A 17163-nucleotide genomic window follows, 5' to 3' on the forward strand; every position below is an offset into this window, starting at 1 on the left:
CTGGGCGTTCTCGATCGAGATCACCGCATGACTCCAGGCAATCATCCACTCTTGCCAAGAGTGCCTCGCTCCCTAAGCTAACAGAAGTTCGATCGTCGGAGGACAAAGACGACTTCCACCCCCAGGCCGCTCTCCAGGAGTCGTAGCCCGCAGACAAGATCAGCGCTGCCCCACGTTCAAAGGACAGGGACTCTACCCCCGATCCTCGACGCCAGGCGTCGAAAAACCTCCTGAGCCACAAAGGGACAGGGAAAACACTTTTCCACTCACGGGGAGGGGGGAAAACAGCAGAAGAAGCAGCCACTGCACTCTTCCACACCTGTGAAACACTCCACTCCTCCTAAACAGACAGACCGACAAGCCCAAGTCTGCTGCTATTTCTAAAACCAGCAAATCAACTCGGGATAAGTCTCCTAGACTTTCTGAGAGAGTCATTCCCAGTTCCAAAGAATGGTCGAGTGATGACATAGATAGGGTCATGTCAAGGATGTCTTCTTTGGCAGACTTTTATGATAAAAATCTAGACCATTTCCTTTCATATAATCCACAAGGGGCTACACCCTCAGGCTCTAATGATCCTATCCCCCTGAGTAAGAAGCCCCGGTTTGAGACACCTATGAGGTCTGTGGACCCCTTCGATGTACAACCATACTCACGGCCATACTCACAGTATCAAGGAGAGACTTCCTTTGGTGAGGACCAAGAATTTGGCATGGTAGAAGAGCAAACCGGGACGGGCTACTATGGGGATGATGACGACCAAGAAGAGGAAGAGGAAGACCCTGAAACCTACAGAGTAGATTCCCCGGTAGAGAAGGAAGCCCCGGTTACCGACTCCCCTGTCGATAACCAACCCCTCCTGAACGAGGTTCTCGCACGAGCAGCAGAACATTTCCATATTGACACCCACGTTGTCCAGGAAGAGAGGGACTCCGTCGAGGAGTTAGTGGGAGAAAGGAGGCCTGTTACCCAGACCATCCCTATCCTTAAATCTATTCAGCGAAGAATAGACCCGTCCCTGGTGAACCCGAACCTCACCAGAGCAGTCAATCCCAGAGTTGAGTAACTTTTCAGGGCAGCCCAGTCTGACCCTCTCTATATAAGAGGACATCTGAAGCCAGACTCCCTGGTTGTCACTAACACTCGTAAGAGGGCTGGAACACTCTTGTCATCGTCCGAAGCTGCTCCAGACAAGGAGAGCAAAAAACTATATGGTTTCGGCAGGAAAGTAGCCTCAACGTCCGCCTATCAGGCAAGGATTGCAAACTCCACCACCCTGTTGGCCAGCTACAACTGCCATCAGTGGGAAGAAGTCGCGGCACTCATAGCCTCTGCACCAGAACCCTTAAAGGGCCAGTTAGCACGAATTTCCGCAGAGGGTAGAGCCGTGTCTGGTTGCATTTTAAAAGCAACTTTTGACGCCGCGGACAACGCAGGCAGATTGATAGCAGAAGGTACTGTTATCAAGAGGCATGCGTTGTTACGGCAGTCTGGTTTTAAGGCAGAAACCCAGGCATCGTGTTGGACAAACCGGTGGAAGCCGATCTGTTGTTTGGTAAGGCGGTCGAGGATGCGCTGAAGAATGCCAAGGACAAATATGAGACACTCAAGTCCCTTGGCCAGTTAACCAATAAACCCCCTAACCAGAGAGGGAATGGTAATTTTCGTCGCCCACGCGGCCAAAATTCCCAGAGAGGATCAAACTATTCCCAGGGGCAGGGTACACAGTGGAACAACAACAGCCAACAGTCTACCCAGGGTTACGGCCGGGGTAATAGGAGAGGACGTGGTAAAGGCAGAGGCAGCCCCAGTAGAGGAGGCGGCACGCCTCCACCAAAGCAGTGACGCTCAGTTCAGGGTCCCTTCTCACGCAACCCCAGTAGGGGGACGCATTTCCAACCTCACCCAGGCTTGGGAAGGGATCACATCAGACAGATGGGTGCTGTCAACAGTATCCGCAGGGTGCTGTATAGAACTACTGCAGCGTCCCCGGAACCATCCTCCACGACAAAGAGTACACTCTTTAGAACATCAGAAGATTCTCCTCGAGGAGATCGCCAATCTGCTAGCAAAGGACGCGATAGAACTCGTCCCGGGACACCAGGTAAACAAGGGTATTTATTCAACTTACTTCCTTGTGCCAAAAAAAGATTTGACAATGCGCCCAGTATTGGACTTACGGCCTGCCAACAAGTATATCAAGCCCCAAAAGTTTCGAATGACTACGCTACAAGAGGTAATCCCCCTCCTAAAAAAGGGGGATTACATGGCAACCTTGGATATGAAAGATGCCTATTTTCATATTTCCATGTTCCCAGCGCACAGAAGGTACTTGCGCTTTAAGGTGGACAGTCGGCACTACCAGTTCAAGGTACTGCCCTTCGGGATAGCTTCGGCACCAAGGGTATTCACCAAGGTACTGGCGGTGGCGGCTGCACACCTACGCAGGGAGGCAATCCCGGTGTACCCTTATCTGGACGACTGGCTCATAACGGGGGAAACCCCAGTAATTTGCAGAACAAACATTCAAAGGACTATCGACCTCCTCCAGGAATTAGGCTTCTCAATCAATGAGAAAAAGTCAAGCCTGGTGCCAAGCACCTCCAAGCAGTTCCTGGGAGCAATCCTAGATACTCAAGAGGGGTTGGCATTTCCTTCAGAGGAAAGAATTCGGAATATACTACTGCAAATTCCGCAATATCAAACCGGTCACCAAATAACGGTACGCAAAGCAATGCATTTGCTGGGCATGATGGCGTCATGTATTTACCTGGTCCCCCACGCGCGCCTGCGCATGCGTCCCATGCAGGAATGGTTGGCGAAACAGTGGTCTCAGGCAAGTGGTCAGTGGGACGATCTAGTGGTCGTTTTGCCAACACTAGTACAAAGCCTTCACTGGTGGACAAGAGAGAATCTTGCACAAGGGAAACCCTTTTACGATCCCAAAGTACAGGCAGTAGTCACTACCGATGAATGTCTGACGGGGTGGGGAGCTCACCATCTCCACCACACAGCTCAGGGTCTCTGGTCTCCCTCAGTGGCCAAGAACCACATCAACCTGCTAGAGCTTCTGGCAGTATTCAGAGCGCTTCAAGCGTTCGAGCCCTACCTACTAAACCTGTCAGTGCAAATCCGGACAGACAGCACGACAGCCATGTACTACCTGAACAAGCAAGGAGTGACTCGTTAGCCAAATCTGTCCAAGCTTGCCCAGAAAATCTAGATATGGGCACTCAGACGGAACATCTTCCTGTCATCACAACATGTTCCAGGGGAGCTCAATTCCCTAGCGGATGCTCTGAGCAGAGACTCCCTCCCAGAGGAACACGAATGGGTTCTACACAGAGAGGTCGTAGAAGATATCTTCTCTCAGTGGGGTTTCCCCACTATAGACTTATTTGCCACAAGCGAAAACAGACAATGCCCAGGATTTGCATCCAGGTTCCCCCAACCAGACTCCCAGGGGAACGCCCTGTGGATGAACTGGTCAGGGATGTTTGCGTACGCTTTTCCACCAACTCCTCTCATCAGGAAGGTGGTCAACAAGATGAACAGAGAGTCGGTGACGCTCGTCCTAGTTGCTCCCATGTGGGCAAGACAACCGTGGTTCCCACACCGACGCAGGATGGCGGTGTGCGAGCCCATCAAACTTCCGGCCTGGTACAACCTACTGTCCCAGCACCAAGGTCAAACAGTGCATCAGCAACCCAACTCAATGAACCTGGCAGCATGGCTCCTGAGGTCATAGAGTTTGGACATCTCAATTTACCACAGAGGTGTATGGACATCCTAAAGGAATCTAGGAAACCAAACACAAGGCACTGCTACTTTGACAAGTGGAAGAGATTCGTTATCTGGTGCCAGAGTAGACAAATCAACCCAGTTGATTGCACTCCTTCCACTATTGTTACATACATGCTCCACCTGCTAGATGCAGGATTGGTTTTTAACTCAATGAAAGTACACCTGGCAGCCCTGTCGGCATACACCACTTCCCATAACAAGGTCTCGTGGTGGAAAGTACCAGTAGTTAAAGCCTTCATGGAAGGAGTAAAGAGACTTCACCCTCCTATTTCAAACCCACCACCAGGGTGGGACCTTAATGTGGTGCTATCTAAGCTCATGGGCCCCCCTTTCGAGCCCATGCATAAAAGCAGTCTCAAACACCTGACTTATAAAACGGCCTTCTTAGTAGCTATTACTTCTATAAGAAGGGTCAGTGAAATTCAGGCTCTGTCAGTGCAGGATCCCTTCTTTACTGTCCATAAAGACAAACTGGTTTTACGCACACTCCGTAGGTTCTCACCTAAGTTTATATCTAAATTCCACGTAAACCAGTCCATCGAGCTTCCGGCTTTCTTCCGACCCTCAAAGCTCGGCTGAGGTGAAACTACACACCCTAGATGTGCATAGGGCGGTCCTCTACTATGTAAATAAAACCAGACCGCTAAGGAAAACAGATCAACTGTCTCCGTAGCTACAGGCAGAGAGGGGGATCGCGTCTCTAAAGGTGCCAACTCAAAGTGGATTATTAACTGTATCCAGCTGTGTTACTCACTCTCTGAAAGAACTCTGCCTTTCACGCCAAGAGCCCACTCTACTAGAGGCATTGGGGCCACTCTGGCTTTCATTGCAAATGTACCCCTTGACACCATTTGCAAAGCAGCTACTTGGAGCTCTATTCACACTTTTACTCAGCATTACTGCATTGACACCCATTCCAAGGCAGATACACAAGTGGGACAAGCGGTTCTAAGACACTTATTTGCTCATGACCCTTCTCACATCCCACCTCCTTCTTCAGGTACTGCTCGCTAATCTATGCACAGCATGTGATCTAAGCAGATTCCACAAGCCTGAGAAGGGATACATTACTCACCGTAATCGTATTTCTGATGCTTGTATCTGCTTAGATTCACATGCGACCCACCCTTCCTCCCCTCTGAGAGAAGGCGCATGGTTGCTTGTAGTCTTGCCTTTCTATCTATCTGCTTGGATTATCTGTACTCACGCTACTCCTCATGCTACCTCATGTCAGAAAAAATACAATCTGAGGATCCTAGACGTGTGAGGGATCTTGGGTACAGTGGACGTCACACTAGGGATAGTATTACTGGCACGCCCTGTGTCGACGCCCATTTTCGAGTTTCGAAAAACAAACTGTAATACTCCGCAGCTTCCACTAGATGTCGGCCTATGCACAGCATGTGAATCTAAGCAGATACAAGCATCAGAAATACGATTACAGTGAGTAATGTATCCCATATATAAAAACCTTATTTTATATATTAAAAGACCTGTGTAGTCATATAACAGTGTGTTGCTCATCCAATGCTATCCTTAGAGAACCTTGGCTGGGGTGCCTTGTGCCTCTACCCCAACCATATAGTGGGCAGAAGTACAGATATTCAACTCCAGCTTTTACACATGCCCTGTGATGTCCCTTTTCAATTTCGGAAACAAGTCTTGCAATATGGGGTTACCACCAGTAGGTGGAGTAGTTGTGGGGGGGCTAATGGTGGTTTTTAGTGGGTTTCTGTGCAGAGATCAGTCTGAAAGGAAAGTTAAACAGAGAATAAAATATCTAAACTCACTTCTGAGGTAATCACCAACAGACAGCAGTTAAATAAAACATGTATTTAAAATAAATAAAATATATACTCCTACTAGGTACTTCCAATGCCAACCTGACCAAAATCCAACTCATGCAAAATAAAGCTCTCTGAGCAGCATTGGGAATAAAAAAGAATGAGCACATCTCTACCATCAGGAAAAATAACCATTGGCTTCCAATCAAGGCAAGAATTATCTTAAAAACGCTATGCGTCTCACACACACAAATGCATTGCCAATAATTCCCCTAAATATCTCAACAATATTATGACTTACAAAGCACCCTCCAGACAGCTCAGATCCAGTAACAGCCTCCTCCTTGCCATCCCCAGATTCAAAAAAAAAAAATGGTCTCCCAACAAACATCAAGCAAGAAGAGTGTCACCAACTTTTCAAAAAATCATTGAAAACTTGGTTATTCAACCAATACTAACCACCCAAACCCCAGTGGACACTCCAGCCTCCCCGTCATCTTCCTCTGGCTCTTACTTTCCTCCGGGGGCATATGCCCACAACTGTCGAGTATGTAACTTTAAACTGCCTGTAACTAAGCAATGTCTCACAAATGTAAGAATGTAAGTTTGTACTGTCCGTAACTATGCCGTGATACCTCAGGGACTGGGCGTAAAACAAATGTAATAAAATAAAGTTAGCACAGGAGTTTTTTAATAGTGTGACGTAGTTATTTTCATTTGCATACCATTTGTGAGTGTTTCAACTGTGACAGGCTTTTTATATCCAATGTCACAGCGTTATAGATTTTCATAGTTGCTGTTAACTAAAAAAATATGCAGTGAGTTCACATGGTGTTTATACAAGCAAAACAGTGTCAGAAATGTTTTATTAATGTGGTGTTGGGTAAGCTAGCTTTGAAACAGCATTCTAAATTAGATTTGGTTAATATTCTTAATATTTCCTTATTCAAAGTCACAAATGGCAAGTTACTCACATAGTTAACCAAAGATGGCCTTTCGGTATGTTCTATACAACACCAGAACAGCTTAGGTCTCTGGCAAAACATATTTACATAACCCACTACCTGAAATTAAAGTATTTTCTTGTATTTTGTTTTAAACCTTTTTACACCCTTGTAATTGCCTCTGCAGGTCATTTGGCGTTGTACTCTGGGAGATCGCAACATTAGCAGAGCAGCCATACCAGGGAATGACAAATGAGCAGGTTCTACGCTTCGTCATGGAGGGAGGCCTTCTGGAGAAACCTGATAACTGTCCAGACATGTTGTACGTATCTCACATTTATTCATCTCCTGTTTATCGCTCGTATAACCGAGTCATCTGCATTCTTAAGTCCATATGAGGACAAGCTGATGGTTACATTAAAATGTATTTAGAAGTCACCCTGCCTAACACTGAACGCTAGTGCAGTCAGCCTGAAGAAGACCCCACGAGCGTTGTGCTTCTCAATTTATTTTACACAAAAGCTTGCCTGAATTACCACCATCCTTCAGTTTCTGCCGAGAAAGGAGTAGCTTGTGGGTGTGCTGAATTTACCTAAGGACTTTTATCTACAGTGCTGCAACAGTAGTGCCTGAATGTCGACTTTTGAGCAAGCTTCATTGGGCTGGAGTGCGGGCCAGGTGGCAAATGAATGGAAGGTTCTGGTGCTCTACCCATTGTACGATTCTGATGCTCGATCTTTACCCTTCATTGAGACTCATTTGACCCCATTTTCTAGTTATCTTCTACAAAGAACTGTTCTGGAAAGTTAAACCATGGTAGGCTTTAAATACCATTTTAAGAGGGGCCTGTGCTCAAAGACATCTTAAGTTGGCTACAAGTCGTGCATTTGAAGATGAAGCACATTGTGTAAAAAGTACTGCTAAAAGGTGAATAGTCTCTGTTAATTCTTAACAACCAAATCAAATGTGCCTTTGGTACAAAACAGAAGGCGCTCCCCAATATAAATCTCCAATGACCCCTAAAATCCCCTTTTGAGTTTTTATTCGTTCTCCAGCATGGGGTCTGGCATGGATTCACATGCTCATGAATATTCCCCGTCGTCAGGCTGGGAATCCTCGGTAAAGAAAAAACCAGTATCAGTTTCGTTTCTGATCTGTCTTTCGTAGTAATAACCAATCACTGGTCTCTGCGTCATACTGACCACAGCCAATGACTGCCCTCTACCTAAGCACCGCCTCTGGCAGCCATCTTCAGATTTTTACCGCACGTTCATGTGTTGGGATCCTCGTGCTATTGCTCTCGAGCGTTAGTGCTATTTTTTCGCGCTTTTTCACAAAAACTTCGATTCTTTCGGTCAAAAGAGCCTCAAGCTCCACCGATCCTACATCCGATCAACGGGGACCCGTGTCGGATTCATCTGTGCCCCTCAAGGGTGAAGATTTCGTCGAGCTACACTTCGGAGGACTCCAGAAGCTTCTCAGGCCCGGTCTCGGAGATGGCCCAGGAGAAGGGAAGCTCGACGCCCGGAAAGCTGTTCAGGGCCTGCCCTGGATGCCAGCTGCAGAACGTCTTCAAGGAGGACGAACACTCTTTCTGCCTTTACTGCCTTCATGGGGACAAGACGCACGTGGAGAAGGACTGTGCGTTTTGCGGCAACATGTCGGAACGGACCATGAAGGACCGCCATCAACGTCTCGCCAGCTGGCTGGAGGGTAAGAGCCCGTCTGGCGAGAAGAAGAAGAAATCTGAGCGGTCTTCTAAGACCTTTGAGGGCGCCCCGGCGACGGGGGCCCAACATAAGGCCAAGCACCGCGAGTCCGCTGGCACCGGGAGCGCCGAACGGTCGGGCTCTACGGGCGCCAGGCAGGGCGCACCCTCCCCGGCGCCATCAACCACGAGCCAACGCTCTGGGTCGGGTAAGAGGAAGGCCGAGCACCCGGCGAAGCTCCTGGAGAGACCCCGGTCGAGCTCTAAGGCAGAGGAGGAGCGTGGCAGTGCCCCCTCCCTCAAGGATAAGGCGGTGAGCGCACCTAAGGTGGTGAAGGCCTTGATCCATTCGACCAAGCCCTCTATCGAAACGGTCGCGGCGGCCCTGGCCCAGCCTGTGGAGGCTGCACCAGTGGTGGCGGCCTCGGGGCCCAGAATCTCCCTGCCTCCTCGGAGGGAGTCTTCTTTCGTGCCCATCGATAGGACCCCCGTGAAACCCTCCGTGGGGAAGAAGGGGGGGCAGGGCGTCGTCGTAGATTCGGCCTCAACCTCAGAAGAGGAACTGATCGAGGTCTTAAGCCACGGCCTAGGCGTGGAACAAGACCAGCCCGTCGGAATGGGCCCCGACGCAGGTGACGACGACGACATCGTCGTGGATACCGACGGGGCCCCTGCTCGCCCGTCGGATTCCCCTCTGCCAGCGCCGCAAGACAACTCAGCGGCCATTTTGTTGGCTATACAGTCCTTATGCTCCGAGATAAGGACGAGACTACCGTTACCGACGGAGGAACCTCTCCCGTCGGGGGATCCAGAACCGGGACCTTCTGGTGTTCCCCCTACCAAGAAAAGAAGGATCCATCCACCGCCTCCTTTTCAACCGTCGCGCCCCGTCCAGCCCTCCTCCCCGTCCACCCGAGGGGATGATACGGGGACTGACACGGCAGCGACGGGTACGGACGACGAGGCATACGACGAGGATTTTCCGTCGTCGCCTCCCACCAGGGCTTCTCCGCCCGACGAGATTGGATCGTTCCACTCAATGATCGCCAGGGCATCCGAGCTTTTCCAACTCTGCCCTGAGGAGAAGAAAAAGGAAGGCTTCCTTTACCAACGGCGCGAGACCAAGAGGAAGACGGTCCTCGCAGTGCCTCTGTTGGACGACATTTGGGATGAGGGCCTTTCCCTCCTCAAGAACCCTTCCACGACGCCAGCGAAAAGAGACCGGTACGAGAAAAAGTACCGGGTCCCGGACTCGGCCCCCCTATGCCTCCGGGCGCAGCCTACCCCGGACTCCGTCGTCTCCGCGGCAGCCAGGAAGAAAGCGGGGGGGGGTGCGGCCTCCACGTCGACTTCCCCGCCGGACGGCGAGGGAAAGAAATTGGATGCCATGGGACGCAGAGTCATCACGTCGGCGGCGACGACGATTAAAGCGGCCAACGCCTTGGCTATCGTGGCCCGCTACGACAGGGAACTCTGGTACAAGATAGCTCCCCTGCTGGATTTTCTGCCGGACGACAAGAGGGCGGAGGCCCTTGAGATCCTGCAGGAAGGTGAGGTGGCCTCGGACCACGCCATCACCGTGGCGACGGACATCGCCGACACTGGGTTCCGCCAGATGGGCAACGGCGTTTGCCTTCGACGTCGCGGATGGCTCAAGGCTACGGACTTTCGGCAGGACGTCCAGACCAGGGTCCTGGACATGCCCTTCGACGGGAACAACCTGTTTGGGAAGACAGTGGACGATTCCCTTCAGGCCATCAAGGCGGATACTGAGACGGCCCGGGCCCTTGGAGTACTGCAGCAACGGCGGACGCCCTTTCGGAGCGGCGGAGGCAAGGGCGCCTCCAAAGGTTCCGGCGGCGGTTTCGCTTCCTACCGTCAAGCGGCCCGCTCGTCGTCGCAAGAGGCCTACAGAGGACGAGGCAAGTCTGGCGGCCCCCGCCGTCGTCGCCAAGGAGGCCAAGGCGGCAAGGCCGCGTCCAAGCAGGATTGAACCGGCCGTGGGGTCGGGCCCCCACCGAAGCACCCCGGTGGGAGGCCGGCTGGCGGGCTTCGTCAGCGTGTGGGAGTCCATCTCCACCGACCGTTGGGTGCTGGACGCCCTGGCCCGGGGCCACGCGCTCGAGTTTCAAAGAAGGTGCCCGCGCGTCCCCCCCGTGGCCAGGAAAGAACTTCACGTCCCTCAACTTCTCCTGGAGGTAAAGGCGATGCTCAGAAAGGGCGCCATCGAACTCGTCCCAAAGAGGCTTCGGGGCTCCGGAGTCTACTCGCGTTACTTCCTCGTGAAGAAGAAGACGGGAGGATGGCGCCCCATCCTGGACCTGCGACGCCTGAACAAGTTCATCAAGGCGCAGAAGTTCCGGATGGTCACCCTCCAGCACGTCCTGGGTCAGCTGGAGGAAGGAGACTTCCTATCGTCGTTGGATTTGGAGGATGCCTACTTCCACATTCCCATCCTAAAGGGGCACCGAAAATTCCTCAGATTCGTGGTCCAAGGGCGTCATTACCAGTTCAAAGCCCTTCCCTTCGGACTGCGGTCGGCACCCAGGGTTTTCACCAAGTGCCTCGCACCGGTGGCGGCGCAGCTGCGCCGCGAGGGGATTCACGTCTACCCCTACCTGGACGACTGGCTCATCCGCGCCAAGACGAGGGAGCTCGCCGTGGTCCACACGGCAAGGACCGTCCAACTCCTCACGGACCTGGGATTCTCCGTGAACTACGCCAAATCCCACCTGGTGCCCGCGCAAGTCGCACTGTTTCTGGGAGCGAGGCTCGACACAGTGTCCCTTCTGGCCTCCCCGTCGGAGGAGAGGACCAGGACCATCTTGGGCAAGGTGCAACGGATGTTGGTGGCCGACGCGGCCAAGGTGAGGTCCATCAAGTCCCTCCTCGGGATGATGTCTTCCTGCATCTACCTCATTCCCATGTGCAGGCTCCGGATGCGCCCGTTGCAAGAGTTCCTGGATGCGCGCTGGATCCAGACGACGGGCAGCTTCGAGGAAAGGATCAAGCTCGACGAGAGTTTCCGACGAGCGATACGGTGGTGGGGCACCCGCGCGCATCTGACGGCGGGCATGGACTTCCAGACCCCAGCCCACCAGGTGACTGTGACCACGGATGCCTCCCTAGAAGGGTGGGGAGCGCACACCGAAAATCTGCACGCAGGGGGACTTTGGCTCCCGACGGAGAAGTCCCTGCATATCAACGTCCTGGAGCTCCGTGCAGTGTTTTGGGCCCTCAGGTCCTTCCTTCCGTCCCTCAAGGGCAAGGTGGTGAGGATCTTCACCGACAACACCACCACCATGTTTTACATCAGGAAACAGGGCGGAACCAGGTCCCCAGCGCTGTCCAAGGAGGCGCAGGACCTGTGGCATTGGGCCGTCGCCCAAGGGATTCTTCTGGTGCCGTTTCATCTGGCAGGGATAAAAAACACCATCGCCGACTCACTCAGCAGGGAGCTGCGCTCGTGCCACGAGTGGGAACTACGGCAGGATCTGGTGGATCGCCTCTTCCGACGGTGGGGCACACCCCAGATCGACCTGTTCGCGACGGCGACGAACACCAAGTGCCGGAGGTTCGCCAGCAGGTTTCCCCAGACGAGGAGCATGGGCGATGCTTTCTCGTTCCCCTGGGAGGGCCTGTTCCTCTACGCGTTCCCTCCCTTGCCTCTGCTAATCCGGCTCGTCAACCAGCTCAAGAGGTCACGGTGCAGGATGATCCTCGTCGCACCTGCGTGGCCGAGGCAGATATGGTTCCCGGACCTTCTGGACTTGTCGGCGTCCCCGCCAATCAAGCTGCCGGCGGACGCGGATCTACTCTCCAGGGAAGGAGGCGCCATCCTCCACCACGACCCGAAGTCGCTGAACTTGCAGGCCTGGCTCCTGCAGCGTTAGAGTTTGGAGGATACGACATACCGGCCGATTGCAGAGAGGTTCTTGCAAAGGCCAGGGCGTCCTCGACTCTTAAATGCTACGGACACAAATGGAAGAGGTTCTCTGTCTGGTGCCACGCACAGAAGATTAACCCTCTACGGATTACGGCTCCCCAAGTGCTGCCGTACCTGCTGACGCTGGCCAAAGCTGGTCTGGCACACGCGTCCATCAAGATTCATCTTGCTGCGATCTCCCGATACACCAGAACCACGGGCCGGACGTCCTTGTGGTCTCATCGTCTGGTGAAAGAGTTCATGAAGGGACTGTTCAGATCGTTCCCGCCGGTGAAGGCTCCGGCCCCGGCGTGGGAGCTCAACGTGGTACTGACCAAACTCATGGGACCTCCGTTCGAGCCTCTGCACTCGGCCCCGTTGAAGTTTCTATCGTGGAAAACAGCTTTTCTCGTGGCCATCACCTCCGCACGACGAGTGGGAGAGATCCAGGCCCTTTCTTGCAAGGCCCCGTACTTGACTTTCCACGACACGAGGGTAGTGCTCAGGACGCACCCCTCCTTCATGCCCAAGGTACCGTCGGACTTTCATCTCAACGAACCCTTGGTGTTACCTGTGTTCTTCCCGTCGCCTTCGTCGCCGGCTGAGAGGACTTTGCACTCGCTGGATGTAGCTAGAGCGCTGAAGTTCTACGTGGACCGCACGAAAGGTTTTCGGAAGACGTCACAACTCTTTGTGAACTTTGGACCTGTCAATCAGGGGAAGGCTCTCTCGAAGGCTTCCATCTCCAGATGGCTCTCCGGCTGTATCATGTACTGTCACCGGTTGGCAAACCGACCGCTGCCTGGCCGTCCGAGAGCCCATTCCACCAGAGCGATCGCAGCTACCACGGCGTTCCTATCTGGTGTGCCCCTGCTGGACATATGCAGGGCTGCTACGTGGAGGTCGACGCACACCTTCACGAAATTCTACTGCGTCGACCGGGATTCCAGGGAGGAGTCCAGGGTCGGCCAAGCAGTGCTGCGCAACCTGTTCGCCTGAGGTGAGCCTGGTGAGGAGGTAAGATGCTTAATGTTGAGTTGATGTGATGCTTAATGTTGAGCCTTTGCCACCTCCCGTGGTTGTGCATGTGTGTACTGCTATGTATTCTTTATTCATGAGCATGTGAATCCATGCCAGACCCCATGCTGGAGAAGGAACAAGTTACTTACCTGTAACTGTTGTTCTCCAGCATGGGTCTGGCATGGATTCACATGCGAACCCTCCCGCCTACCCCTCTGCGGCTCTTCACTTGGTCATACTGCCACTTCACGTGCTTCCAAATCTGAAGATGGCTGCCAGAGGCGGTGCTTAGGTAGAGGGCAGTCATTGGCTGTGGTCAGTATGACGCAGAGACCAGTGATTGGTTATTACTACGAAAGACAGATCAGAAACGAAACTGATACTGGTTTTTTCTTTACCGAGGATTCCCAGCCTGACGACGGGGAATATTCATGAGCATGTGAATCCATGCCAGACCCATGCTGGAGAACAACAGTTACAGGTAAGTAACTTGTTCCTTACCCATTGATATTTTTTAAACATATGCTATGTCTTAATTTCCTTTACGTTAATGCATATAGGGGGAATCCTTATTTCAGTTAGCTTGGGTACCCCACAAAGCCCCTTTATAGCCTTTTTGCGTGTTCCCCCTTACAAGCCACGGTCGATGAAAGACCAGAAAAAGCCTCCGAGCTTCAACACCATGTACAGCAGCACAGAGAAAACCTCTTGTTACCATGTGCCCAACGGCCAAATTCTTCATAGAGGCATATCCATTTTACTGTCCTGACATTATGGTGACAAGGGGCGTGGCACCCAGAGACTATGACAAAGAGCCCTTCATGTTAGCACTCCATGGCTGGGAAAGAGGGAGCCATACAGACTCTGGCACACGTCAACAGGTGTTTGGCTTTATGTATGATTCCACCCCACCTGGATCGCATTGATGATTTGGTAGACTTAAACATGTGTGATCTTGAATTGCCATCTAGTTGTTTAGGCCTGTTTTACATTTCTGTTGCCTTGGACCACAGATACATTATATATTCCAATGCATGAGAAACATTCTTACAGCTACTAGATCTTTGCTAGTTCCTTGATAACCTGGTGGAGCTTCACCTCTACAGTCTGAAGGATTTTGAAGCAATCCATCCGGTATTTCTTATTCCTGCAATAATTAAGAATATGTTGGTGCTTATAAGGCACAAAATAATGACCCATTACTCTTGAGGATAACCCCCCCCCCGAACAGATTCATTGGTGGTGGCAATGAGAAAAAAAATGTAAGTTCAAGGTCTGCCTCTCCTGGTGGGTAGAGAAAAAGATCAATACTTTTGGGCAAATCCATATGGACTAGGGAAGCAATGACATTCAGTGTTACAAAGACTACAGCCACACTTCATTAGATAGACAAAGCCTCATGGGATACCTTACAAAAAGAAATAAAGTTCCTCCCAGATGCAGAGATTTGAGGTACTGAAAAGAGTCTGCAGGCATGGCAGATTTGGCAACTGCTAAACTGGCTGATCTAGTTTCCATTAAGAGTCAAACCTGTTCCAGGCATCGTCAATAAACTGGGGTACTTGAGCAGTAGCCAAACAAATACTAGCACTCTGAAATAGTTTTGCAGCACTCAAATAACATTGGCATCAGCATGCCTACTGAGTAGCATGTCAATACCACTGTCAACATTTTGGAATATTTTATGAGCAACTGGATTTACCATGCTTTTGATAGCAGCGGTTGCAATGATATTTTACTTTTAAGGCTGTGAAATTTTGATGGCTATTTACTGGCAAAGTAAAGTGATAGAGGCCGGACTTGCACTCTCCTCTAGTCTAGGACACAGGGAAAGTTGGATTGCATAGGACTAATTCAGTATGAGGAGCTAAGATGCCCAGTTATACAATTTGATTGCTCAGATGGCGAGAAGTCACAATTGTTTTTAAAACAACCTGAAAAGCTCCATACATTTCATCATAAAATACAAATGATATGTCCTTCATTGTTAGGTTCTTGTTAACTGTTATCTAGACCAGTGAAGTTAATTCTATAAATACAAAATTAAACACTCTGAATCAGAATCAAGCGCTTTCCTTCTCGCAGAATTCCACGGTATATAATATATACTCTTTTTCACTGCTGCATACCTCAGCAAGATTGGAATTCAGTAGGACTATGGTAGCACCGTGAAGCGAATGCAAAGTGACATCAGTAGACTTCTGTATTTCAGTTTGCATAGATGAAGTGTTTGTAGCACATTCAAAATCACAGCAAGAGGCACTCAGTGATTCGCAGCTTAAGCTGTGCTGACCTCTAAACGTAATTTAAAAAATCGGCATATAAATCCAGTTTGAGCAAAACAACTGATTAAGCAAATGAACAAAGAGTTAACTTGCAGGCTGCATGCTTTTCAGCTGTTCAGTGTTCTCTACAACTCTGCACACACGCACAGAGTTCAGTTATAGGCTAGCAGGCAAAAAACATGGGGTGGGCAATTCCGAAATCTTTCATTTCCCTCCAGGCAGCCTAGCCCCAGTCCCGGGTTGCTCTCACCCTGCATAACCTCATGCCCTAGGTCCTGCATGTGTCTACCTTTGGCCATAGGTCGGGGACAGACCGCTTAGTCAGAGAATGCTACCTAAAACCCCACCACCTAGGTGACAGCCGAGCTATATTGAAAGGCACATGCCACAGGCGGGAATGAAAGATTTTGCCATAGCATATTTGCTCAAAGCAGATTTTGTGCTTTTTTTACCTGATGTTGTAGCAAATATATGTGGGGGCTGGGTTTTGGTTAATATTGAGTGTACAGGGGTTGGGGGGTGTTGTGTCCCCCGCATATATTTGCAGCAAAATCACACATTTAAAAAAAAGATTTGATGAAATCTACTTCGAGAAAATATTCTCGACCAAATCATCTAGAACGCCACAGGCAGGGTCCATGGAACCAGAGCAGAAAGGGATACTCTATGTAGACCTGGAATGGACATGCCTGAAGCAAGAGCTGCGTAAGCCAGGAGGGGGTGCTGGCACAGAGTGCGTGTGAGGAGGAGGTGCTCTTCCCTTGCTCGAGCTGGGACTACATAATAGAAGCCATTTTGTTGACGGGGTTCTGAGAGCTGGAGCCAGTGGGAAGATGAGGGTCCTGGCGAGTTTGTCCCCAGGAGTAAAAAATGAAGCTGGGCAGAAACTTGGAGAGCAAAAAACTGTGCTCTGAGAAGAGGAAGTGCCTATTGAAAGTACTTGACGGGCTGCAAGGTTGAAACAGATCACGTATGATAGCCCTGATCCTGCGTTCTGGGACACATAATGAAAGTACCAAAGCATCCAAAAGACATTGGGCCTGATCACAACTTGGTCATTACCGCCGGCAGTAATAGCCCTACCGCCGAACTCCCCGGCGCTAATAGCGCCGGATCACGAGTTCGGCAGTAAAGTAATTCCCCATTCCCCATTGAGCCCATTCGGGAATTCCCCATTGGGCTCAATGGGGAATTTTCACACTCTTACCGCCGGCGGATTTCTCACCGGTGGTAATAGCGCAAATTTTCGGCGGATTTCCGCCCAGCTCAGAGCTGGGGCAAAATCCGCCGAAGCCCGATTCGGCGGACCCTTAAATCCGGCGGTATTAGCGCTACCGCCGGATTTAAGGGTTACTGCCGAAGTCGTGATCAGGCCCGCAGTCTGAGAAAAGTGATCCCTGAAATTGCATTTTTGGAAATGTGAATTTCCAAAGAACCCCTGTCAGGCTGGGAATCCTGAGTAACAGAGAGCAGTTTAAACTTAAACTGAAACTTTCAGTCACTTTTGTGCTCTAGTATAATCACTTTTAGGTCATACTTCCCACAGCCAATAGGACCATCTCCCCTAGCTCCTACCCTGATGGCCGTCTTCAAATTTTTACTGCACATTCGTGTTGAGTCCTCAACCAAAAATCTCTGTTTACTCTGTAAAATTTCATATTTATAAGACCTCTTTAATGAAGACAAATACATT

At 50.9% G+C, this 17163-nt stretch overlaps 1 protein-coding gene across 1 annotated transcript in view; it reads left to right on the plus strand.

Annotated features, from left to right (window-relative positions):
• The window catches only part of IGF1R (insulin like growth factor 1 receptor), a 1701728-nt gene that overhangs the window by 1659129 nt on the left and 25436 nt on the right, over nt 1-17163 (plus strand). The window contains exon 21 of the mRNA XM_069625053.1: nt 6720-6854. Coding sequence (XP_069481154.1) covers nt 6720-6854 — 135 coding nt within the window. The remainder of the gene's footprint in view (nt 1-6719; nt 6855-17163) is intronic.

Source organism: Ambystoma mexicanum, chromosome 11, assembly GCF_040938575.1.
Source record: "Ambystoma mexicanum isolate Mex_15411 chromosome 11, UKY_AmexF1_1, whole genome shotgun sequence".
NCBI classification, from domain to species: Eukaryota; Metazoa; Chordata; class Amphibia; order Caudata; family Ambystomatidae; genus Ambystoma; species Ambystoma mexicanum.